This window comes from Chrysemys picta, chromosome 7 (assembly GCF_011386835.1).
Source record: "Chrysemys picta bellii isolate R12L10 chromosome 7, ASM1138683v2, whole genome shotgun sequence".
Lineage (NCBI taxonomy): Eukaryota > Metazoa > Chordata > Testudines > Emydidae > Chrysemys > Chrysemys picta.
This window is the reverse complement of record NC_088797.1, coordinates 44,062,029-44,089,111: the sequence shown is the minus strand read 5'-3', so window position 1 is coordinate 44,089,111 and position 27,083 is coordinate 44,062,029. Positions and strand designations below refer to the sequence as shown.

At 40.5% G+C, this 27,083-nt stretch overlaps 1 protein-coding gene across 4 annotated transcripts in view; it reads right to left on the bottom strand.

Annotated features, from left to right (window-relative positions):
• SFMBT1 (Scm like with four mbt domains 1) overlaps nucleotides 1-27,083 on the bottom strand; it is a 156,773-nt gene that overhangs the window by 24,564 nt on the left and 105,126 nt on the right. For all 4 annotated transcript variants that reach the window (XM_042861733.2, XM_005310146.4, XM_042861732.2 and 1 more), the window contains 6 exons: nucleotides 11,975-12,215; nucleotides 9,563-9,651; nucleotides 8,151-8,397; nucleotides 5,990-6,087; nucleotides 4,376-4,477; nucleotides 1,857-2,007 (listed from right to left, as the gene is read on the bottom strand). In XM_042861733.2, the coding sequence (XP_042717667.1) occupies nucleotides 1,857-2,007; nucleotides 4,376-4,477; nucleotides 5,990-6,087; nucleotides 8,151-8,397; nucleotides 9,563-9,651; nucleotides 11,975-12,215 (928 nt within the window). The remainder of the gene's footprint in view (nucleotides 1-1,856; nucleotides 2,008-4,375; nucleotides 4,478-5,989; nucleotides 6,088-8,150; nucleotides 8,398-9,562; nucleotides 9,652-11,974; nucleotides 12,216-27,083) is intronic.

The window sequence follows — 27,083 nt, the reverse complement described above, 5'->3', positions numbered from 1 at the left end:
GAGAGGAGTACCGCGGAGTCGATGGGGGAGCCTGCCTGCCGCGTGTGCACCGAGGTAAGTTCGAACTAAGGTACTTCGAACTTCAGCTACGTTATTCACGTAGCTGAAGTTGCGTACCTTAGTTCGATTTGGGGGTTTAGTGTAGACCAAGCCTTAGAAGCTTGCCTAGATCCCTTTTGAAAATGAGATGTAGGCTTCTATATCAGTTTGGTGTTGCAACACTGAGTGCAACAACACCTAAATACCTTTAAAAATATGGGTCTTAGTTTCTCTTTGGAGACTGTCTACTTGGAGATAGTCTGGACATGCTAGGCATGAGAGGGCATTAACCAGAACACGTCACTGCAGGTTGATCACATTCTAGAGAATACAGGAGGACTTCTTGAAAGGTGTCCCACAAGCTCAGACTGCACAGCTGAAGAGTGTCTCACTTTTAAACGAAGGGTTATAATCCAGAAAGGCTTAGATTTAATAGAAGTCGTTATTATTTACATAGTGCCTTAAATTTGCTAGGCACTGATGTACCGTATATTAAATAAATGACAACTAGTGTAACGAGGATGAATCACTATGCAAATCCACTATCTAGCCATTAAGCATGGTAGTTAATCTATTTTGTTATTCCATAATTATTATTTTAATAAATCTATATTAATTTGGGATATGGGAACCTTAATGCTGAGCTGCGGGGAGCTCAGAGTCCAAAATCTCCAGTATCCAGGCAAAAGAGTTTCTTTTTGCAGCAGATATTCCCTTCTCCATCTTGTTTAGGCAGAGTACAGAACATAAAGGAAGGGAAGCAGGGACCAAGAAACTGTACTGTAGTGCTATTCTGCCAGCATAGGATACTGCATGTGATTGAAAACAGCAGGGTTTCAGCAACAGAAGAACTATAGCACTGCTGTAATACTTCTTCAAAGTGGATAACTAAGGTATTCCCTACAGAGTACTACCATGACTCGGGTTTAGGAATTTATAAAAGATAAAAAGCTACACATGAAACAGCATCTATGATACTGTTTCAGGTTAAATTGCAGTAATTCCATCTAACTTCTCCTGGGATTAACCAGGACAAGGGCTATTTATGTTTTTTCTATTGTGTCAGTCAAAGCAATGTCCAGTAGGAATCTCAAAGGCACCACACTTCCTTTAGAGGAGAAACCATTTCTGTGCGTGCTGCTTAGAAGAGAAGCCTGAAACCTTTTAATGGGCTCTGAATACAGGCCTGGGGAGCTAGATGGCTGGAACAGCAGTGCTGCTTTGTCCACAGTACCTTAGTACACCTTGGGTAAGGAAAGGGAAGAGACAAACTCATTACACTTTCCGCTCCTATTAACCATTGAAAAGCAAAAATGAAGCTCAAACACTATGCTGACGGGTGGTAGTATAAAACCCTAAGATCTTTGCCCTCTGCTGTACACATTTCCACATTGAGCACTTGGGGAGTAAGAAAATAAAGCTGAACAGGCAGGATGAAGAAGAAAATTCCACAGCCATTGTACTGGCTACAGCATTCTGATATCACAGGAAGCGAGGCTATAGCTCACTAACTCCCGGCACCCTGGAATGCATGCTCCCTCCAAGGATAACCAGATGCTTTCATTCCAAGCCCAGCATGGGGTGCCCACAGCCCTCAAACCCAAGTACATCTCCATGAGAAGCCCAGACTCCACTAGCTTAATGCTGCTGATTTCTTGAATTTGGATCTTTCCCTTCCTCCTGCTGGTAGCACACACCTCTTCTGCAAAAATGCTGTCCCAGCTTGTAGATTTTTAACACAGTGCACTGGGGGATAATAATCTCTTCCTTTCAAAGAGCCCTACTGCAGTGAGTCAGACAAAAGTGCAGACATGTACCTGGTGGAGGGCTGAGATGCAAACCATTTTTCAGACTCCACTGCACAGGAAAGATACCAGCACTGTTGACATGACAAATGTATGACCGGCTGGTTGTGCATTCTGGTCGCAAGTCATCAATTTCCACCAAGAAATATTTTTCATTGAACACCTGCAAAGTTATCCAAAAAGAGAGACACAGATGGCCTTTAGGGTAGCAGATACACTTTCTTAATTTTGAAAGGCTAATCTATTGTCAGGTATTTTCCAAATCCCACATCTGCAAATATTAGAAGCGGGGGAGGGGGGAGAGAGACAGGATGATTTACAGAATCATAGACCAGCAGACTGCATGATAATATCTGGAAATGTAATAGAACAATTAATAAAGCAGTCAATTTATAGGCACTTAAAAGACAAATGAGGTGATAAATAGCTAGCAATAAGTAATTGCCTAGAGAGCTATATGACTCCAAGTAAATAAAAAGGGCTCATCAAAACAATCCATATCAAGGTAACTTAATTTGTTTATCTTTGATGAGATAACAAGCTTGTAGAAAAAAGGAAATAGAGTGGACATATATCCTGGCTTCATGTTCCTCACATTACACACAAGATATATGGATTATTATTAAAAAAAAAACCAACAAAAAAACCACATGCTCTTAGGTTGGTTGTTTTTTGTTTTAAATATCACAATAATGAACTATTTCATGTGTGACAATGTTGAGTGGGATCCTAGAGAGGCTAGTTATTTCATAAGTTCACTATTTTCAATAGTGACTGACGACGAAAGACAGCGCGAGAGAAGATTAAATTTATGTGTGATCCAAAGCTTGGAGAGATGTGTCCAATATGTTTTTGGAAGACAGGCTTATGAGACTAAAATACAAATTTAAGAACTGAGAAGTCCAAGAAATATTTAAAATCAGACACAAAGGTATAACATCTTGTAAGGAGTAAACAAAATACATAAATAAAGAATGAGGACTATGGTTAGGAACCTGAGCCACAGAAAATCATATGTTGAATGATAACCAGGATGGATCAGCTATGCAGTGCTACCCCCCCTCCCCCCCCCCCCACAAAATCAACAAGTGCCATAATGATTCTACTCCATTCAGAACTGGCTGTACCTCAGAGTATTAGTATTACATATTTAAAGAGACTGATAAGTTAGAGTTCACAGGAGAGAGAAGTAAAATGTCTGTAATGTAAGACATGATGTAGGAGCAAAGATTCAAAGAACATTAATTCTATAGTAAAAAGCAAAGGGAGCACAACATTTGTTTGAAAATACATAAAGGAAGACTAAATACGTTGTATAATCTCTTTGGAACCTGCATAGTATGTGGATGTACAGTCTTCTGGAACCTCTTAGGTGTTTACTAAAACATAAAGATGTTGGTAAATGCTGTCAAACTCGGGAGGCTAAAGCTGGGCTCTCAAATCCATACTTGGCATCTTTTGAAAATCATAAGTATGCACAAATTCCACTGAAGTTAATAGCAGCTATAAGGATTCAGCATTGTGTGAAAATCAGGCCATTCTAAGTTGCATGGATGCGATGAAGTGGGGAATTTTTATATGAATGCTTTGTGCCTCAGTTTCCCCTATGTGCTGCATGTTTAATGAGGTGGTAGGAAAGGGTGTTTATTGTTGCAGAGAACCAAGTGTGACCCTGCCTAGCAGCTGGGACCCAGACAGCCAGGACACTTTGTAACTTAGCAACTGATGGCCTACCCCATCTTGGAAGCCAGACGGCTTTGACCAATGGGAGAACCAAGGGCTAAAGAGAGACATCAGGTGATCTGTTTGCCCAGGAAAGATGACAAAGGATGGAGAAGGGGCCTTGGAGGTGTTACAGAGTGGGCCGCTGGAAGGAGTGGTTGCTTCTGGACTACGAAGAGCAGCCTGAGCCCAACTGGATGCTGGACAGTCCCAGATGGACTTTGCTAAGATTTTCTATGCTTGAGGCCCCTGAGAACTTTCTGTGCTGTGTTCAGACATACAATAAACCTTTCTGTTTTTATGCATAGTTCGTGGACTCTCTGGAGAGAAGGTGTCTCACGGATAGAGACAGGTATGCTGAAGGTGTAGAGGTGCGGTTCCAGGAGGTGGTGGAGCCTAGGGCTTAAGTTCCAAGAGAGTGTGACTCCCGAGAAGGGCTGTCACACCGAAGGGGGTTCCTCCCAGGGACTGTACGGAGCCAAGATAGCACTGCCCCTGTGATTCCGTGACACATGACCAAGTATGGATTTAGGAGTCAAAGTTTAGGCACCCAGCTTTGATCATTTTGGCTGTTTATTTTTTCAAGCTATGATTCTCACTGCACCAATTTTTAACTAAAAAGCGTTCACCACTGGGATAAAGTCACCTGGCAGCTACCTGACCCACAAGTGATCTATGAAAATTCTTCAGCTTAAACTCTAATGTAAGATTTAAGAAAGCATGCGGAGAATTCTCAATCAACAAGTACAGAACAAAAACGGTAACTGAGCTTCAGCCATAGCTGGAGAATTCAGAACGACTCCCGGTACCTTAACAACTGTAGCAGGAGAGAGGACAAAAGGTGCTACTGGATCCACAGCCTCTAACTTCATGCTTGCAGTGAATGAATGCACTCCAATCACTGGCTTGTCCTGAAAACCACAAGATTAGAGCACAGATTAACCATGTTTCTTAATGGAAAAGAACTGATAGTTTTCACCTTTAAGCACGTAGAAGTTAATTAAGACTTTTTTAGCTCATCCTGTCTCGTTCTCCTAAATCATAAGTTTGGCACAGGTGACCAAGTACCAGCAAGAATTGTATAATGAAAATAAAGGGCAACTGTCCTTCCACTGAAGCTGTGAGTTTTTCCACAATATCAGGGGACCAGGGTTGGGCCCAGTCACAGGGTGGCCAGGCCCTGTAAATGAAGTAGGTCCAGTGCTCCTGAGCCAGAACAGGTACTGCCATTTGGCCAATTAAGAGGGTGGGGCAGCAATTGGGGCTATAGAGGATCAAGGAGAAACAGAGGGGAAAGACCCTGTGAGTTATTCAAGAAAGGCAGGTGAGAGTTGCAGGAGACCAGGAGACTGAGGAAGGCCCTGGAAGGATGCTGTAGCTGGTTCCTGGGAGAAGGCTGTAGGCAGGAGAGCAGCATGAGGGGTTTTGCTGGCTGCTATCTCCAAGCCAGACTTCTGGGGAAATGCGGGCTGGAGAGGGATGAAGGCGAGAGAGAGCAGTAGAGGGAGTTGTATGCTGATTCTTTAGCTGGACAGGAGAGCAGCAGAGGAACTTAACCTGCTGCTATCTCCAAGGCTAGAAAGCAGGAAGTAAGGGAAAGTGTTATGACCAGGGGGAATGAGGGATGCTTCCCTGGTGAAGATGATCACCCAGCATAGCAACTGTGGGAGGATTTCTCCTGGGAAGATCAGGGTTGCACTTTAGTTGGAAGGGCTGACATGGAAGGGCTCGTCAGAGAGGCATAAGAAGACTGACGAGGAGCTTTGGCGGGGGTGGAAAATGCTGGCATATGGTATGTGGTGTGTTGTCATGGGATTTTAAGGACTCTATAAACCAGCGTGATAAAGGGACTATGTAGGGACTTTTTTATGGACTGATATGCACTATAGTTTTGATAATAAACTGGCCCCAAGGAAGGTTATTTTTGAAGCAAGAGAGACTGAAGTGGAATCCTTGGGTTGCCTGAGAGGGGAAACTGAGGCAGGCGCACTTGTGCCACAGTCTGCCACAGAAAGATGCTCCATGTGGGACAACCCTACGACAGGCCCAAAGAGATTTCCCCCAGGAGCTTTGCAAACTGTGGCTTGATCTTGCAGCAGAATGTGGCCACAGGCCAAACAAGTCAGTTAAAATATTTTTCTAATCCTCAGTACTAAACAAAGCGAGACAAAAAGTGGTTGATCCCTAATTTTCAGCCACCTGAATGGGGAACATCAGAACCTGCATCAAATGGCAACACTGCTCAATAAACATCTGACCCTGACATGATACATCATTCTAGTCAGCAGTAGCAAGCCCTCATTCAATTTGCTCTAATGGCTTACTCTCCTACATTAATTCTGACAGCTATGACAAAAGCCAGCAGTTTTCACTACACTATCTGGAGCCTTGCTTGATCAAATTCTGTGCACTGGATACTTTACCTTAAAGAGATCAGTGGGTACTGAGGACCCTTCTTCTTCCTCTTTCACCTTTGTCAAGATGTCCTGCCATTCTGCCTCACTCTTCAGGGACCGGATAGCTTCAGCAAAAAAAGGTAGCATAGTGAATGAGCAGAGTCCTTGTATCTCCCACAGAAAATGAAGAGGGTGAAGCTAAATTATTTTTATTTTTGACCCATGCTAAGCAGAGCATCCATTAAGAAACCATGTTACTTTACCTCAGAGCTCCAGCTAAGAACTCTCAGCTTTTCTAAATGCTTTAGGATACCTTGTGTATGAAGAGGGACTACATAAATCAAGTTCCACTGTGTGAGCTATATACTTCTACATCTTTAATTTGATGGAGAGCTTGGGGTCATACTGATCACACCAATAGTGTAATAAAAGAATGTACAATACTGAATTTACTAATGAGATGAGATTTATTGCTGGTCATTTCCTCTATTTTTATGGCTGCAGGTTAAACAGGCAGCAAGCAATGAAGTATCGCAGAGTGCAGCACAGTTAGGTGGGGCTATTTCCTTAGTATGCCCCATCACAGGTTGCTCCCACCTCCAATGGGGAAGGATAATTTGGGTTCCTGCTAAGATTTATTAAGGGATTCCTGGAACTGGATACCAAAGGCTTTTCTCACAGAATATCAAGGACGCAGCCCAAAACTAGATTAAGAAGATAGTCCATATGCCCAGTGTTTAAAAACTGCACTATTTAAATCCTTAAAGAGAGAGAGACTGATGACATAGAATTTTGTTTATTTTCCATCAATACAGTGATGCCGGTGAAACAAACAGAATATTAATTTTTCAGTGTGATTCCAAATCCTCCTTTTTGGGACTTGAGACAATTATCAACAAGGGAAATGCTCTCATTGACGTCAGCAGGAAGATGGATTGGGCTTCTCCTCTAACTGCTTAAAAAGACTGACTTCTAAAAAACTAAATTCACATGCACTGCTTAAAAGTTAGAATTTAATGTAAATGCCCATCACTGAAACCACGGGCACCTTGTGTTTCTGAAGTAAATTCTCTTCTGCTTTTGCAGGTAAGAGATGGGCTTTTCTCTTAATCTCTTACCTAACACTTTTCAGTTTATATCAGAAGTGTCACTGGTGCTGGTGACCAAAACCAAGAATTACTGTGATTCAGGGGATAATTTCCAAGGCAGAGGAAGGATATACGTTCAAAAAATCAGTGTGATTAATCACTCCCAACAAATGTTAAGCCAGCTACACCACATAGCAAAATGTAATTAGCAGGAACAGTACCCCTTTGGGGAAGTTGCGGCCACATACCCAAAACCAACAGAGGAGTAAAAATACTTGGCAAAACAGCATCTTTGGAAGCTTGCTTCTGTTTAGCTAATCACTGCTTAAGCTGTGACCCCCGATTATAGTGGACAATCAATTCTCATAATCAGTTTAATTAGCTCCTCTTTTAAAATATATATTATGACAGATCATCTTGTGTGGTTTTGTTAATGGAGGAGGTGCTTATGCTGAAGTGGGAGTGGCACCATCTCCACTTCCCTGAACTTCAGAGCGAGTCATTTACATTGACAGGCATTTGCACTACATGCATTGTTCACCCCCCGCCCCCCCCCAAATTCCTTAGGGTGTACTAACTTTCCAGGACAACCTACTATGCACTGTTGTACTCCTACTTCAGGCAGAAGTCTAGGTATCATAGTGGGCTGGGAAGTCTCTACTGACCTGGCTCTAATAGAGGTGTGCTGTTAAGGAGCAAGAAATGGGGACCTTTGTGCAGAGCTCTGGGATGGAGTCTCCCGAGAGATGAAATATAGCATTGCATTAGTTACACTTTATTACAAGGATTGTTTTCCTCCTACCAGAACCCAAGGCCATTAAAATAAATGTCAAAAGACAATCCTTCCCCCACATTCAAGTAGGTTAAAGATGGTGACAGGCAAAAGCAGCTATGAACATTACAACAAGCGGGTGTAACCTCTGTCATACTATTTAATGAAACACTCTTTCATTAAAGAGTGGGATGTTTGTTAGTCTCGTGGTGTGTGCACACATGGATCTGGAATCCAGATTTAAAGTACAAAAGAGGGGACTGCAGTCTCAAACTCATGATCACCAGCTCTATCGACAACAGATTTAAAATGACAGGTTACTTGATACCTGCTGGAGGTTGGAGGTCATATCCCTGTTGAGCTGCCCAGCCCATTTGATGAAGAAATGGATCCAAGTAGAACATCCACTGATCAGACTGGTCAGAATCTACCAACCCTTCGTAGCGCAACTTGAGCCTCCCGCCAACGTTTTCCACCACCTTGACAATCCAGGCTGCTAAGGAGTCTTGGGAGTTTTGACATTCTAGTCTGGAGCCTGGTGCAATGAGATCCAAGGGATTCTTCCCTCTGTGAAGCTGGAGGCCAAAACGGACAGAACAAAAAAAAGGAACATAAGGAAAGTGACCCATAAAACTAGTTCAGAAGAGACTGAGTTATGTAGATTCTGCACTGTCACTGATGCTGTGTCTTAGACACACCTTCGGGCTGTGGACCACTTGTCCAACTGAAGCATGAATATAGGAGTCAAATAGCATAGCACCCCTAACCAAAGAGATTACAGAACTCACTAGCCATGGTTGCTTGCATCAGAGCTCCTGCGGTATCTGCAGTCATGGTCATAAAATTATGGGGTTTTTGCAAAGGCATGGGATCAGTGTGCTGTTCATCTGTTGTTTCAAAGGCATTTGCCAGTTGTACATTCAGGGCTTGAAGTGGAGCAATACAGCCCACCCTTTAAAAATTCAGACATCTTTTTAATATATAAGAGGACAGGACAGAAAAGAAGCAAAGATGCTCATGTTAAAAGGTGGAATATAAACAATGTTTAAATGGTAAGCATATCACTCATCTTCCGAAGTGTAATCACACTGCTCTGTATGGGGAACAGATTAAGATTAGAGATTAAATGAGGTGGCCAGGTTTTTGTTCTTGATTCTATTTTATTCAAACCAAGAATCTAGCTACAGAGAAATGGGTGATAGTTAGGTTCTGAATTTGTCCCATTTCAAGCAGAGGTACACGAGTTAAGGAGGGAGACAAAGGAATGCAAAAAATTTCTGTTCAATAATAAAGAGAAGATTAACAGGGGACATGACTAAGGAAGGAGGCATTTTGAAGGTCAGACAAGGAAGAGATTCAACAAAGCTATTTGGAAGGAGGAACAGGCCAAGAGAAAGGGCTGGGCACTAAGGGAATTTGTGAGGAGCTCCTTTACGCTGACAGGTGTTAATGGGTGGAAGAGAGAATCTGAACCTGGAGTTAGAAACACTGTTCAGGAAAGCATTTGACAACACACAAATACTACACAGATACCAGAAGGTGGACCGAACATATTTTTTTGAATTTCAACAGCTTACAGCAATAGCACTTAAAATTAAGAAAGATGTAGAAATGATTCACTTACAAAAGGCTTTACTTTATATACTGTGGTTAAAGATGCTAAGAGTGTCGTAGCCCTAAAAAAGAAGCCTCACTGTTGTTTCAAATGAGTTAATTCAGTCTATTTGAATAAACACTCACACCCTCTAGCAGGTTAGCAGGAGCACTGCATGCTCCTGTCAGTGTCTGTCGAAGGAATTCTTCCTGGTCAGATATCTTATCCTTGATACCTAAACAAAAAACAAGGGTGAGAGATTACTTCTGTGGCCAGCAAAATGCTACTTCAAGCAACAAATCATTTGAGTGCCCTCGAGACATTTCATTCAGGAGGGTACATTTCTCATCCATACATCAATAAGAAGGCCCATATGCTCCTACATCAGAATGTGACTTTACCTTAGATTACACTGGTCTACAATTTTTGAGAAGTCGTCTGCTTCAGAGATAAAATGTGCTATTTATTATGTATTTTGATGTGCTGAATTCAAATATGACAAAACAACTGATTGGCTACTGTTTCTAAGATATTTAAGTTTTTACATTTTATGTCTATGTATATTGTGTAGATAGTAGAGTTTTAATAATAAATTGTAAACCTAGGTCTTTTCATGTGTTTATGGTTGCTTTACATGATAATATTTCACCTGTCCTGTTTATGTAACACTTAATAAATTTTATTTATAACCCTTTTGCTGATTTTTAATGAAACAAAAGGCAAAAAACTATTATGTACGTAGTTTAGTCCTATTCAGTGTCTACTCGGCGCTTCTTGGCTTGTTTCTTGTATTCATTAAACGGAGCATCTCTTGTCCAGCAATAGTCTGCAAGCATTGATGGGCTCCATTTGCCCTGATAGCGTTTCTCCATTGTTGCAATGTCCTGGTGAAATCGCTCGCCGTGCTCGTCGCTCACTGCTCCGCAGTTCGGTGGAAAAAAATCTAGACGAGAGTGCAAAAAATGTATCTTTAATGACATGTTGCAACCAAGGCTTTTGTATGCCTTGAGGAGGTTTTCCACCAACAACCTGTAGTTGTCTGCCTTGTTGTTTCCGAGAAAATTTATTGCCACTAACTGGAAGGCTTTCCATGCTGTCTTTTCCTTGCCACACAGTGCATGGTCAAATGCATCATCTTGAAGAAGTTCACGAATCTGAGGACTAACAAAGACACCTTCCTTTATCTTAGCTTCACTTAACCTTGGAAATTTTCCACGGAGGTACTTGAAAGCTGCTTGTGTTTTGTCAATGGCCTTGACAAAGTTCTTCATCAGACCCAGCTTGATGTGTAAGAGTGGTAACAAAATCTTCCTTGATTCAACAAGTGATGGACGCTGAACACTTTTCCTCCCAGGCTCCAATGACTGTTGGAGTGGCCAATCTTTCTTGATGTAGTGGGAATCTCAGTGACCCAGAATTAGTGAAGTTTGACTATATTTATTTCAGAAGCATTTTGGCTGTAGAGCAGTGTTACTTAATGATAAGCAAGATTTCACATTAGTGTTGTTTCAACAGATAGGGTCAACTCAGAACTTTCATTTCAATACAAGAGTACAACCCCTTCAGATAACAGACAAGAGTTGGTGAAAGTGGACGGGTCTGAAGTTTTAAATAAAATCTATCATGAAGTGAACTTTCTTAAATAACTGATCTCTGTTTCACCTGCCTTGAAGTGTGAGCTTCAACCACTTTGATAAATAGGTTTCACAGGACCCAGTATGGGGAGCTGCTCTTGGGGCATCAGGTCTCAGCAGTTACCCAGAAATGATGCGAGGGAGCAAACAAGCCCCTCTTGGGGATGGCCTATCAGACATTCCATTCCACAGGCAGGCACCAGGTGAAAACCAAGAGCATGACCCCAACAGCATCTTCATATCAAAGATCATTCTCAGGCTGGTTTCTTTCCAGACTCTGGTAATGGACATCACTGGGAGCACCATACGGATATGCGGCAATGAGGAGGAAAGAGTGTTAAGAAGGAGGACGAGGTTCTATGTAAAAAAACCCTATAATGGAGTGGTTGTACAGAGTTTGTTACAAGGAGGGACAGCAAGGTAGGTAAGTGTAAAACACTGATTGTGCAGTTCAAAATTAACCTGGTATTTGTTTTCTCTTATTTTTTGTACATCACGGCCACTGATATAAACATAGCTTTGAGAATGAAGCTTATGACAAGCACAAGGCACAGTCATTTACAGAGTAGGTTCTATGTAAAAACAAGTGGTTTTATGAAAAGAAAAAAAAAGTCTCAGTGGCAAATGCCTAAAAATAGCAAAACCAAAGAATTTGGGTGGCAATGGCTAGTGAGTACCAAAAATCTATGTTTTAAAGGCAAGTCTAATTTGGGTCCAAGCTACTGGTGCATCTCAGAAAATAAAAGAATTCATTACAACTGCAAGTCCATAGAAGTTTTTGAGATGAAGCTGGCAGTCAAATTAGCTCAACAGTTTGAGATGTTTTATAGCAAGTGCAAATTGCTTCTCATAGCAGTCACAAAGGGCAAAGCATACATGAAAAAGTAAATTCCACACTCCCTCATTTCCATGGGGAGTTGTTACCTTCAGGCACTTTGAGAATCTTTTTGTTCTGCTCACACCAACCAACTGGGTGTAAGTCAGCTGTCATGATGTCGCACCAAAAGTCTGCCTTGCGGTCTTCCCCATAGCCATCGTAGCGTAATAGGAGCAACTGCCCACAGGTAGTGATGATGGTGGCTACCCAGTAGGTGTTGTGGTCAGACTTGATAGCAACCTCTAGCTTCATACCAGGGGCAAAGCCATTCTGCAAACTAGTGTCCACCTGAAAAAGGTAAAAACAACCACAACTCAGTGGCTTACACAAACTCTATGGTAAGGGAGGTAAAGCACACTCTTTTCTATTTGGCCAGCAGCCCTACCAAAGCTCAGACAACTGTCACCTCCCAAAATGCCAGTCTGCCTCCTCAGGGACATATAAGATCATCTAAATAGTTAAACATGATCTCATTTTAAATGGTGTGAAGGTATCTTTTTATCATTAATTAAAATAAAACCTGCTCATTGCAGTACATCATCCTTTACCCAAGAGCTCAGTAAGTCACAACTGGGCATTCAGGCCAGACAATGCTAAAAGTAAAATATTTCAACACACTTTGATCCCTGGTGTAAAAGAATAACATTTTCATTATTCCTCATTATTTTGAAATATCCCACTTGGCACCTCTAACAAGGTCTGACTCAGCTGCACAGCAAATTCCAGGCTTTAATGACTTTTCTGAGGCTGCTCCCTCTGAGTGCTGGTTAGCATACTGTCCTGTTCTTTCACTAAACAGATGGCTTCTCCTCTGTCAACAAATTTTACTCAATGTTTTGCTTGCCTTCAACTGCACTTTGCTCTCTGTTTGTTTCTGTCCTTCACCCCAGTCACTGCACCCCCTTATTACTTCTAATATCTTAGAGGTTTGGAATGGTTTTACCATTGCATTCCAGTAATGTCCACATAAAGCCTAAGACTGATATACACAATTTGTAGAACATTAAGATCATTGAGGAGCCTCATTTTATTCACCCTGTTAGCACCATCATTAACTTCTTTCCAAGATAAAAAGAAGTCTGGCTGCACAGTCTTCCATACAGAAGCTTCTATCCTTTTCTCAAAATGAGAATGCAGTACAGGATGCTTCCCTTCCAGTGGTTGAAGTAGTTCTGACAAGGCAGGAAGACCTTAACTACTTTACCACTAGTACAGTATACATCTGAGCTACCTTTTATTCTACATCTCTGTTCCCAATTTTAATTCAAAATCTAGCATTCAAGCTCTTTTCCACAGCCGAATCGGAGTTAATTGGTGCATACACATGGCTGGTCTCAAGGCCCCATTTCTCTTGGATAACTGCTAGAAATACTTTGCCACGAGTCAGACACAAGTTGATTGATTTTTTTTTTTTTGCATGTGTGTGTTATTGACTACCAACCTTCTTGTTACTGGCTGGCCTGTAATTACTTGGATTATTAGATTTTAATCAACCATCCATTTAAGCAGAAGTTTATTATACATAGAAATGTCAAGAACACCAAAAGAAAACCAAGGCATAAGTTTATAGATGCCTATTATTAAGTGCTCGGCTTAAGCTCTTGCTCTTCACCTTTGGAGTTCTTGGTCTGTCTATTTGACATTCAGAATCCTTAAGAAAAAAAAATCACCTAAAACCTGGGCTATTTAAAATAAAAATTTAAAGAGAACAATATTTTACACTCTAAATTTGAGAAGAAAGCCACAAGCTCACTTCTCTACTGCAGCTGGCAACATCTTCTGTACAAAATCTGAAGGAGGCAAAGCAATTCTGTATTTCCATGACAGTAAATGGGGTTCCCTTCTCACTGTATTACAGAGATAATCACATGGCATTAGAAATGAACACTCTGATAGAAGTAGCCACCAGTGGAAGTACTGTAGTGCCATATATAGTCCCATGTAACTGCAATAAAGGTTTGCCCATTCACCAGAGGATCCCTTGGAGTGAGAGAGGTGAGTGCCCTCTTCTGGTAGAGAAACAAGTCTGCAACAAAATTAAATTTTGTAGACAAAATGTATGGTCTGGCCACTGACGAGATTCTGACGGGTGAGACACCCTGGGTAACAACTCTGAAAATCTGTTAAACTTTCAAGCACAGAATTTAGAGAAGAGAATGTTATGTCCTGCAAGTATAAAACTGAGTTGCCTTACTGAGGATACATCTCATTATTGTTTGTATTGCAATAGCACATAATGGCCCCACTAGGACAGTACCCCATTGTACTAGTTGCTTTACAAATACAGAAAGACTTTCTCTGTCCTAAGAAGATAACACTGATTAACAACAAGATGTAATACGTATAACAGGAGGAGGGAAGAGGTGTTGTACAGACAGAATAAGGGAACACAATCATGTGGGTACATAAGGCAATGATGTGCTCAATTTCATGGCCATACACAAGTTACACATGCAAAAAACATGGGAGCAATAGAGCTTCTCAAAGAAAAAGGTTGCTAGAGCTGGGAGGGAGGGGTTAGTTGCTTTTTCTTTTTTTACATGGACAAAACCACAATTTTTCTCCAAATCTCATTCTCTGGAGCTGATAAACTCTTAACTTAAAAGCTTTCCAACAAATTTCAGTCAGAAGCAGACACCTAGCAGGGAAATTTCAGCCAGAACAGTTAAAGTTTAGCAAAGTAATAAGCACTAAAAACAGTCTTATAATAGAAAGTGTCTGGCAACCTGAATTACAGGCAATGCTTCCAAGTCTTCCTATAAAAATCCAACCATCTCCAATTGTCAATCAGCCTCGCATCACTATCTGGCTATCATCCCAACTATAGAGGAATGAGAAAGAGTGGAAGGGAATGCATAGGCAGAGAGATTAACAGATTTATTCGTTCAAGGAAAATAAGTATAAGAATGCACAGAGAAGCTAAACACCTGGTCACAGAGTACACAAGTTAAAATAACCTTGTTCACAGTCCTCACCCTCCCAGTCAATTGCTATTAATTGCTTGTGAAGAGGAAGCAAAATGCTTCCAGGTTCCTGAGTCAACTCAGTATGTGGACTAGAATCATTTGCATGGGGCCCATGGACTTATTTCAGGTGTCACAGACTAGATCAAAGGTTCTCCATCTGTACATATGCTAGTGATAATGGTATATTTGCATGAAGAGCTTAGTTACATGGTGCTGATTCCCTTGTTTCTAGCTGCAAAATCATTCATGGATTCATATATTAACGCTAGAAGGGACCATTATGATCATCTAAGTTTGACCTCCTGCATAATACTGGCCTTGGAATTTCATCAAGTGGTCTGATGATTATTACCCTCACTAAAGAAACTTCACCTTATTTCTAGGCTGAATTTGTCTAGCTTTATCTCCAGCCATTACATCTTGTTATCCCTTTGTCTTGTAGACTAAAGAGCCCTCTACAATTAGAAGTTACTGCCTATGTAAGTACTTATGGGCTGAAGAAGTCACCTCAGAACCTTCCTTGTTAGCTAAATAAATTTAACTTCTCAACCTCACAGTAGAACAGGTTTTCTAGACCTCAAATCATTCTCATAGCTCTCTTCTGAACTCTAATTTGTCAACATCCTTTTTAAAGTGTCTATACTAGAACTGGACATAATATTCCAGGGATGTTCTCACTAATGACATATACAGTGGAATAATACCTCGCTACTTCTTATTGACAGGCTCCCGCTTATACATCCAAGCATTTGCTATCTTGGTCCTTTGAGTCACTGCTTACCAAAATACAGTCCCCCATCTAGTAAGGGTGACATATATTTAGGGCCCTTCGTTTTCATTTATTTTATTTTATTTTCCTGGCAATTTATCAGTGTTTATTTCCACAACAACTAAAACAGGTGAAAATCAGTGTAAAAACCTATTAATAATTTTTCTGGGTAAATAACAGGGTTGATTTTTGTGGACAGAAAGGGAAAAAAAGTGTTCAGTAGATTAATGCTTTGAATTACGTTCATCAATGCGGTTTGCTTCAGAACTAAAAACAGAACTCAAAACACAATACCAAGTCTGTTGCAGACTTAGAACTATTAGCCTATAAATATTTGCATTTAATAATTGGGCCACACCATTTGCAGCGCATACACTCAACTTCATCCTTTTCTCCTGTTTTTTTTTTTAAACTTTGAATAGTTTTGTGATGGGTTGGATCACAGAAACCCCCCTGGGAGCTGCCACCCGATGTGCCAAGACTACTTCTGCCCCCTGCTTTCCCTGCCAGCTCGGGACCCCAGCACCCTGTCTTGCTGAGCCAGACACTCCCGTCTGCTCCAACACAGACCCAGGGTCTGAATTACTTGCCCCAAAGCTGCAGGTTTACCTGAAAGCAGCTAACAGAAGTGTTCCTGTCTTTAACACTCAAATGCCCAACTCCCAGTGGGGTCTAAACCCAAATAAATCCGTTTTACCCTGTATAAAGCTTATACAGGGTAAACTCATAAATTGTTTGCCCTCTAGAATACTGATAGAGTGATATGCACAGTTGTTTCCTCCCCCAGGGGTACATACTCTGAGCTAATTAATAAGTAAAAAGTGATTTTATTAAATACAGAAAGTAGGATTTAAGTGGTTCCAAGTAGTAACAGACAGAACAAAATAAGTCACCAAGCAAAATAAAATAAAATGCGCAAATCTATGTCTAATCAAACTGAATACAGATAAGATCCTCACCAGTTCCAGAATGCTCCTTTTTACAGACTAATCTCCTTTTAGCCTGGGTCTAGCAATTACTCACACTCCCTGTAGTTACTGTCCTTTGTTCCAGTTTCTTTCAAGTATCGTGCGTGCGTGCGTGTGTGTAGAGGCTCCCTTTTTAGCCAGCTGAAGACAAAATGGAGGGGTCTCCCAGGGGTTTAAATAGACTCTCTCAAGTGGGTGGAGACCCCCTCCTCCCTCCTATGCAAAGCCCAGCTCCAAGATCGAGGTCTGGAGTCACCTGGGTAAGTCACATGTCCATGCAGGACTCTCAGTCTTTACAGGCAGAAGCCATTGTCCACATGGTATCTTGTAAGTCTCCAGGAAGATTTCTTATGTGGATTGGAGCATTCCAAGATGCATTGTTCCCCAAGTGTTTCCTGATCAGGTACTTAACCTTGCAAATTCCTTCCTAAAGAAGCTGACCAAATGCCTCACAAAGCTTACTTAGAAATCAAGCAAGTATACAGCCAATATTCTTAACCTCAAGTACAAAATTATATATATGTACAAATAGGATGAATAGATATAGTAGACTATAACCTTTACAGAGAGATGTTACATGGCACAGGCAGCACAAAACATATTCCAGTTATGTCATATTCCCACAACGTCTTATGGGAGGTACCGTCACAACTTTTGTGTTTCTTCCCATTTTAGTGTGTCAAATCTTTAAACAGTTATCTGCTAACAGCTTGAAATGTGCATGTGGTGGGAGTGAGATTCATCAGTATGTTCAGATGCGCACGCACTTCAGAACATGTGTGCATGTTTGTTTATTGTGTCTCTCTTCTAGACTAATACATAGCCTTACTTCAACAGCAGCTTTGCATATACACGCAGATTAATGTATTATCATAATACATATACCTTGTGCAATGTATTGTACTTTCCTAATAAAACAAGATTTTTAAAAAATATTTGAATGATACATAAGTAGGGTGAAAATTCAGAAAAAAATAAACACTTTTTGTAAAACCAGAGAATTTTTCGATAAACATTGGTTTAAACTGAAAACGAAGGGGCTTACATATACTTTTGGTTCTTAGATGACCTTGCATTGAGCTATATTAAAATGCATGTTGGTTCAAGTAAGCCTAGCTTTTCATGTGATCCAGATCACTCAGTAGAAGACCTTTTTTTTTTGTTAAGCATTATGTTTTCTTCCTATGATTGGTAAAGGTATTGAATTGCATTTGGCCAAAATCAGATCACTGTGGGACCCATTATAAATTCCCGCACTGGATGATTCCCCATTCGCAATTGCTTTGAGATCCATCACTAAGCCAGTTTTTAATATGTGCTGCATTAATTTTGTATATAGCGTATATATTTATCATCAGACTATTATGCATATAAAATCATACTAAAAGCTAGAAAATATATTACTTTCCATTAAAGTAATTGCTGTTGTTACCAAGTGATATTATGAGATCAGAGGGGAGATGTCCCACAAGACTCTGAATTTGTGGAGGGTAGAAGAAAGGGAGAGTATGCATGAGGTACTATTAAACTTTTTCCTAGGGTGTAGCACATCTTAAGAATCACTTAGTAGCTCACCAACTCATGCCATTCTAGCCATGGTGATTTTGTAATGTGTTCCATACAACTATATTCTCTTAAACTGAATAGCATGAACACAGCTAAAATGCAGGACAACAAAAAACCCTGGAAAGAATGCCATGCATGAAGACAAATGGACTGAAGGAAACTTCACAAAAGAAGCAATTATTGATAATTAAAATGGCAAAGGAGACAAAAGATGGATTAACGAGGGCTGCCGCAAAGTCCTGATAGCATGAGACAACAAGGGTGGGCCTCTGAGTTACCTTTTTAAAAAAAACGTACTATAGAGTATTCCTAATATTAACCACCACACTTGAGTGGGGCTTCCCACTACAAGAGTAGGGGTGAAATGAACTCCTTTCCCACCTTGGGAAAATGTTTATGGAACTGTAGTTGAAATCCGTAGTTTACAAAACATTCTTTAAATACAGACTTGTTACATTATATAGGGACTTAGTTGTGTCTCGTTCTTTTATTATGTAATTTTAGTAACTAAGATGTCTCCAAATAAATGTGTCACCACTACAAATGGGGTCAAACATAGTGAAGTACGTTATTTCTAATGTTGTACCGATGCGGGAGTACGACAGATGACACTGGTCTGTTAAGACAGCTTTGAGCCTTGTGAAGCACACAACAGTGGGGCCTTCCTGATCTGTAAAGTACTAGAAATGCAAAGAATCGCCATGTTCACTTGTGAAAAACCTTGAAAACCCAAACTGATGTAAACCAGTGCTTAAAAAGGACCAAAAAAAGGGAGTGTGGCTCCCATTTCTGCAGAGGGATAGCAGAAAGGAAACAAGAGAGCCCTCCAGACAGCATAGAAGTAGTTCAGTTCAGTCTGAGTACAGCACAACGAATCATTTTTTAACTTTCCCCCCAAATCCTTTGGCTCATGTGATTGTGGACTGGAATCAGGTACATGTGTTGGAAGCAGAAGGTGGGCGAGAAGCGACTGTCGGAGTATTTTGCAGGCCCTCCCAAATATGTCATTAGCTGTATCTGCTTGCTGTCAGCTGTCTTGTCAGCAAAAAAATAAATAAATAAATAAAAAATAAATACAGTTTTCTCTTTACTCAAGTTTCTGTGAAGAGGACATCAAACATCTCACTTTCTGAGATGCCCTACGGTAACACTGATTAGAGTCCAAGCTATATTCAGTGGGATGTAAAACTGGTTTATTAGGAAAGATGGGTGAGGAAGGTTGTTTTTTTTTTTTTTTTTTAAATAAAACACAAAAAATGGATTATATGAAGTATTTGCATGACCAAGGTAAAAGCCTTTTATTGGTTCCTTAAAATATTTCTATATAAATCATTCATCTTGATGAATTAGGGCTCCTAGAAAGTGCTGAAAACATGACTCATGATATTTCTAACACTGAGTGAAAAACTAGGTCTGAAGTCAGATCCTTTATCACATTTTGAAGTTTAGAGGACCATTTACACTAGAACCTCAAGAGTTAGGAACACCAGAGTTATGAACTGACTAGTCAACCACACGCCTCATTTGGAACTGGAAGTACAGTAACCTCTTACTTAATGTCATCCCAGTTAACGTTGTTTCATTGTTACATCGCTACATCGCTGATCTATTAGAGAACATACTCATTTAAAGTTGTGCAATGTTTGCTTAGAACGTTGTTTGGCCGTGGGGGCTTGGAACCAGGGTGGGCCGGCAAACCCCCCCCCAATCAGTTCCCCTCCACTCCCCCACAGTGCCTCTCGCCTGCTGGCAACCCTGCGGATCAGCAATTCCCCCCTCCCTCCCTGCACCTCCCGCCTGCAGCAATCAGCTGTTTCACGGCATTCAGGCTCGGCGGTGATGGGGTAGGGTGAGGGGGGAAGAGCTAGGACATCCCCCCAGCACTTTGGAAAGAACAGCAAGAGGAATAGACGGACGATCCACCCTCTTTCACCCTCTGACTCCACCACCTCAACCAAGCTTCACAGTCATCATTGCTGAATGCAGTACTACATTGTTTAAAATAGTTTTAAAATGTACACTGTATATGTATATAATGTCTTCTGTCTGGTGAAAAAAATTCCCTGGAACCTAAGCCCCCCTATTTACAATAATTGTTATGGGGAAATTGGATTCACTTAACATCGTTTTGCTTAAAGTCGCATTTTTCAAGAACATAACGACAACATTAAGGGAGGAGTTACTGTATACAAGCAGGCAGCAGCAGACACACAAAAAAGCAACCAGCAAATACAGTACAGTACTGTGTTAAATGTAAACTATTAAAAAATTAAGGGAAAGTTTAAAAAAAGATTCGACAAGATAAGGAAACTTTTTATGCTTGATTCATTTAAATTAAGATGGTTAAAAGCCTCATTTTTCTTCTGAATAGTAAAGGTTCAAAGCTGTACTAAGTTAATGTTCAATTGTAAACGTCAAAGAACAACCATAATGTTTTGTTCAGAATTACGAACAACCTTCATTCCCGAGGTGTTCGTAACTGAGGTGCTATCACTGTATATCACTGTGCCTCCATCTGACTTACTCTTCCACTTTATAGAACCATTATTATTGTTTAGATCTGTGACTGGGAAGGGAAGGCTCATAAGAGGTCACAGAAAATTCTTAAATATTCTGGGGGAAAATTTACAGAGACTCATCTTTAAAAATCTATTTCAGCATGTAGGGAGGAAATGAGTCTTGAGGTATTACTGACATCACTTCTTTATCCTGCTATATTTTAAGCAACACCCCCCGCAAAAAAACTTGAAGATCTGAAAAGCATCAAAATCAACTACATACACAAAAATGAATTTCTACTAATAAAAATTAGAAATAATGAATGTTCTAAAAATTCACCTGCAAATTCCATTCTGCCTGAATTTCACTCTGGGCAGTTTCCATGCTTCAGTTAGGCATTTATACAGAGGCTCATTCAGAAGGCAATAACTGCAGCTTCAACTGATGTCAATGGGAGATGTGGGTACTCAGCACCTCTGAAAAGCAGGCCACTTGGGTATTTAATTTTAAACCACCTATATTTGAAAATTTTTGGTGGATGGATACACATTTGGGTGCACCCAGGCACACATTTTGCTGCCTCTTGAGGTTATTTGTGGACTATTAATATTTTCAAAGTTCAACAAACTTTAATACAAAAGTGATAGAAAAGGAACTATTTACCAGCCACAGACTACCCACACATATGTAAAACTGGTGAGAAAAATCTGACTCAAAACACTGGCTTGGGGGAAAAAAGATTTTGAAAGTTCATCATTATGAAGATGTGACAGCTATAAAGATATAGCCAGAGTGCTACATGTTGAAATGGTCAACTTAGAAAAGACAATTACAGCAAATTTTATTCCACCTCTCCTAGGCTTCATATACCTATGCAATGGAGCTCTGAACACGTGTGTGTGTGTGTGTGTATGTGTGTGTGTGTGTGTGTGTGTGTCCCCGTTTCAATTATTTGAGTATCTAACACTTGATAGTCTAGTTTGTGTTTTAGAAATATCATTTTTGTGTGGCTGAACTCTTATCCTAAAAGATATTCACCTCATCCATCTTGTCTCTCATCCTACTTTTTTTTTTTTTTTTTTTTAAATGCACACTTTTATAAAGCAAAAGAACTGCTCTAGAAGGCAGTGGTAAAAGTCAATCAACAACTGTAAAAGAAAGTAAGTTCACAGAACTACTGTGTTAACAAAATCTGAATTCAGTTGTAATACAAGTTGTTTAATAGAGTCTGCTTAAGCTTGTCTTCAATTAACTTACGTGACAAGGTTACTTACTTGGATCAAGACATTATCTTGACCACAACAGGGCACCCATTTAAACAGTGTTTACACTGATGAAGTGGGAAGTAGAATTAGAAGACACTTTAGGCCATATAGGAATATTTTGCCAGTAAAGCAATACTATACCTGCAATGTGTTCATAGTGAGGACACAACTTATACCAGCAAAAAACTGTGCTTTTCCCAGTACAGCTTATTCCAGAACCCACCCTCCTTCGCGACCCCCAGCAAAATATGCTACATTGGAAAAGGGCAGTTTTGCTGGTATAACTAGGGTTACCATTCGTCCGGATTTACCCGGACATGTCCTCCTTTTTGTGCTAAAAATAGCGTCCGGGGGGAATTTGTAAATCACTCAAAATGTCCGGGATTTCCCCCCTCCCCGGCAGAGCAGAGTGAGCGGCTGGGAGGGCTGCAGGAAAGTCCCGGGCTGGACTCCGGAGCAGCTGTAGAGGAGCTCCTCCTCCCTCCCCCTCCCTCCCTCCCTGCATTCTGAGCCGGCAGCTCCTCCTCCTGCAGCCCAGTGTCCCGGTCCGGCAGCACTGTGCAGGGCCAGGGACCGGGTTGTGTGTTGTGCTGGGGAGCGCAGCCATGTGTCCGGCTCGCACAGAGCCCAACACCCTGTTCTGAGCAGCAGGGTAAGGGGGCCAGGGGACAGAAGAAGGGGCAGGGAGGTTCTGGAGGGGGCAGTCAAGAAACGGGGGGGGGGGGGGGGTCGGGAGTTCAGGGGGGGGGCTTTTTGGGGGGAGTGGAGAAAGTTTTGGGCAGTCAGGGTACAGGTAGGGGGTAGGGTCCTGGGGGGCAGTTGGGGGGGGTCTTAGGAGGGGGCAGTTAGGGGACAAGGAACAGGGAGTCTTAGGTAGGGAGTGGGGTTCTGGAGGGCAGTTAGGAGCAGGGGTCCCAGGAGGGGGCAGTCAGGGGACAAGGAACAGGGAGTCCCCCTGGTAAGGGTAGCCTCCCCCAGGTACGGGTTGACTCCCCCTGGTAAGGGTTAGATTCCCCCTGGTAAGGGTAGTCTCCCCCAGGCACGGGTTAGTTTCCCCCTGGAAAGGGTAAGTTTCCCCCAGGTACGGGTTAGTTTCCCCCTGGAAAGGGTTAGTTTCCCCCTGGAAAGGGTAAATCTTTTAGCTATGGAAAAAAGTAATTTATATTTTTATACCGGATTGGCGCTGGACCGGGTTAATAACGCCCCCGCTGTTGGCTTTGATGCCCCGGCTGACAGTGTTAAATATATTAGGGGTGTGATCAGGGTCGCTGGACCAATGGATAAAATGGTGTGGACTATAATGAAGTCTCATGAGCATGAGAGTGAGAATCAAGTCCTCCCAGTGGAGCATGGAGAGGAGGTAGAGGAGAATGTTTGTGATGATCATGGTGAGGAGATTTTATCTATCTTACCGATGGTTTTTACAAGGGACACTTTTAATGATTTAACTATGGACAGTTTTAATCCAGATTTTAAGTATTTAAGTACATTTGATGATCCATATGTTAGGGAATCAAGTACTGATTTTAATAGGGATCGTAATAAGGATCTTAACAGTACTGGTAGTAATATAAATATATTAGAAAGTAGTTCGTGGAAGGATGGGGTTTTTTATTTAGAGTATCCCGTTGATAGTTTAATTGTCCAATATGTCCCCAGATATTACCAACATTTGGTAAATGGGCCAAACACATTAATGTGGTTCATAAAAGTAAAGCCATACGAGTTGTATGTAGTAAATGTGGAAAATCTTCTCAATATCATAATATAGCTTGCCACTACCCCAGGTGCATACCCAAGAAGGCGGATACCCCAATGAAGAGCCATACGTGCTCGGTCTGTGGGCTTGGTTTTCATACTAGATCTGGATTGAGCCAACACTGTAGACATAGACACCCTGCTGTGAGGAATGAGCAAAGAAAAGAAGATATGGCTGCTAAAAGTAAGATCAAAGAGGGATCAACTAGATCTCGTATATGGACTAAAGATGAGGTTGCGCAGCTTATACAGTTGGAAAGGAAATATATTGGGAAAAGGAATATAAATAAATGTATTGAGAGTGAGATGAGGACCAAAACGAATAAACAAATATCAGATAAAAGACGAGAATTAGCAAAGAAGAAGTTAGTGGTAACAGGAGATAGGGAGGAAGTGACTGAGGTAGAGGACATTAGAGTAAATATATTAGAAATTCCGCCCCCAAGAGAGAGGATTTTCCCACTAAAAGGACATCCAGAAGTGGATTTAGTGGAGAAAATATGTAAACGGGGAAAACAAAGTAGGGAGGGAAGAGAAATAATAAATAGTTTAGGGGAAATTGAAGGATTATTAAAGGAGGATTTAACAAAAGCTCTCGGATGGGCAATGTTGGAAAAATTAGGTTATTCATTAGTAGAGGGACAGGACCCTAGAAATGAAAGTCAAATAGAGTTGAGGAATAAAGGAAAAGGGAAGATTAGAAAGGAGGGGAGAAGGAAGCAATTTAATGCAATTAGGAGATATGCTACAAAGAAAGCTAAGTATAAATTCTATCAACAATTATTTGATAAGGATAGAAGAAGATTGACTCGCATTATAATGGGAGAGCCAGATAAGGCTAAGTGTGCTATCCCTATGAAAGAAATTGAGGAATACTATGTAAATATTTTGGGAACAATTGGACATGGTAATATGATAGGGTGGCCATCATCCACAGAGAATGCGGATAATGATATATTAATGAGTCCGATCTCTGTGGATGAGATTAGAATAGCTTTAAGAGAAATAAGAAAAGATAGTGCTCCTGGCCCAGATAAAGTAAAAGTGAGCAATTTGTGGGATATTTTTAATTTAGACTCCTTAATACTTACAAAAAATTTTAATATATGGTTTCTAAATAGACAGGTACCAGATGAATTTAAGAAAAATAGAACGATTTTAATACCAAAGACACAAGATGAGGAGGAAATGAAGAAGTTAACATCTTGGAGACCATTGACAATTGGGTCAGTTTGGATTAGAATCTATACCAAAATATTAGCAAAAAGACTGGTGGAAACAGTTAAGATATGTAGTAGACAAAAAGGATTTATATCCGCCCCTGGGTGTGAGGAAAATATTGCTATATTAGATAATTTGATTAAAGGGGCTAAACGAAATGGGAATGAAATTGCAATAGTGTTCGTAGATCTGGCTAAAGCATTTGATTCTGTGGGACGCGGACATATAATAGCCGGGTTGAGAAGATTTGGTATAGATGAACATTTTATAGATATTATTAGGGACCTTTATGATAATTGCACAACTAGGGTATGGGTGGGTGATGAAGCTACTGAGTCTATTTTAATTAGGAGGGGGGTCAAGCAGGGTGACCCGTTGTCCCCAATTTTGTTTAATATTGCTATGGATCCCCTTTTAACTAGATTAGAAGTAGAAGGAAGTGGTTTTTATGTTAAGGGTAATAGTGTCACGTCATTGGCTTTTGCCGATGATGTGGCAATTTTAAGTAGCTCATATAAAGGAATGATCAAAAATTTGGGTATCTTAGAGGAGTTTTGTAAACATACTAATCTCTCTGTTAATGTGAAGAAAACGAAAGGCTTTCATATTTTAACTAAACATAAAACCTATGTAGTTAATCCTAAGGATAATTGGCAGATCGGGTCAGAGAAGATTGAATATGTTCAACCAGGGGATTTTGAAAAATATTTAGGGGCTAGAATAGATCCCTGGATAGGTGTAGGGGGACCGGTACTTAAAGAAAAATTGAAAGATTGGAGTGAGAATTTAATTAAGGCCCCATTAAAACCGGCCCAAAAAATATTAATTTTACAGACATACATCTTACCGAAGCTATTTTATAATCTTCTTTTAATAGAACCCCCTTTTAATCTTTTAGATGATCTTGATGTGTTAGTTAGAAAAATAGTTAAAGAGATTTTACATTTACCTCAGTGTACCACAGATGGGATATTTTATTCTAGAGGTAGGGATGGTGGTTTAGCTCTCACTAAGTTTAGTGTGCAAATCCCAAATATGTTAATTCGTAAATGGAGGAGACATATTGTCTCGAGAGATGATTGGATGGACCTATCTTATCTATATGCAGGAGAAAATCTTGTGGATAAAATATTGTCATTTAGTGCAGTAACATCTCATCCCAAGAAATGGAGGGAAGAGGAATTTTTAAGATGGTCGGAACTGAGATGTCAGGGAATAGGGATAAAATATTTTAAAAATGATTTAATTAGTAATTCGATTTTTAGAAACTCTAGTAAAGTTAAATCGTCAGCGTATATCGCAGCATTGCAGCTTAGGGCAAATATTTATCCTACTAGGGAGACATTAGCAAGAGGAAGAGGAGGTGTGAATGCTCTTTGTAGATGGTGCGGTAAAGTGCGGGAGACTGTTCCCCATATCTCAGGACAATGTTATAAGACTAAGAATGCTAGGATAAAAAGGCATAATAGAGTAGTGGCTGCAGTTGTAGATAAGGTTGGTAAATTAGGGTGGAAGGCAATGATAGAGCCCCATTTGAGAAATAGTAAGGGTGAGTTAAGAAAGCCGGATATTATATTTATAAAAGGAGATACAGCAGTGGTGGTTGATGTTACAGTGCGATGGGAGGATAATGCCGGAAGTTTGGAACAAGCCCACAGTGAGAAGGTGGCTTATTATCTTGAGTTAGAGGAAGAAATTAAAAACTTAACGGGAGGTAAAAATATCCACTTCTTTGGTTTTGTGCTTGGGGCGCGTGGCAAGTGGAGTGAAGGTAATAATGATTTGTTACAATTATTGGGAATGGACAGAAGTAAAAATTTTAAGGAGAGTATATGTAGACTTGTTTTATATTCCACTATTGGTATGATGGCTATATTCAGTGACAGGTAAAGATCCCGGAGTTTCCATTCCGTGTATCTTGCCAAAACTAAATTTTAGCTATTTTGGTTTCCATGCTCTAAATTTTCAAATTTTTAATAGTGTTTTGAACATTAACATATTTAGTGTTATTTAATATCTGCCCTTCAATAGAATGGTTTTAACTATATAATAAATACTTATTAATGGATGAAATTCCAATTTAAATTATTAGTTTTTTTTTTTTTTTTAACTACTGGATGTGGATGCGGACTGGCCGCGTATAG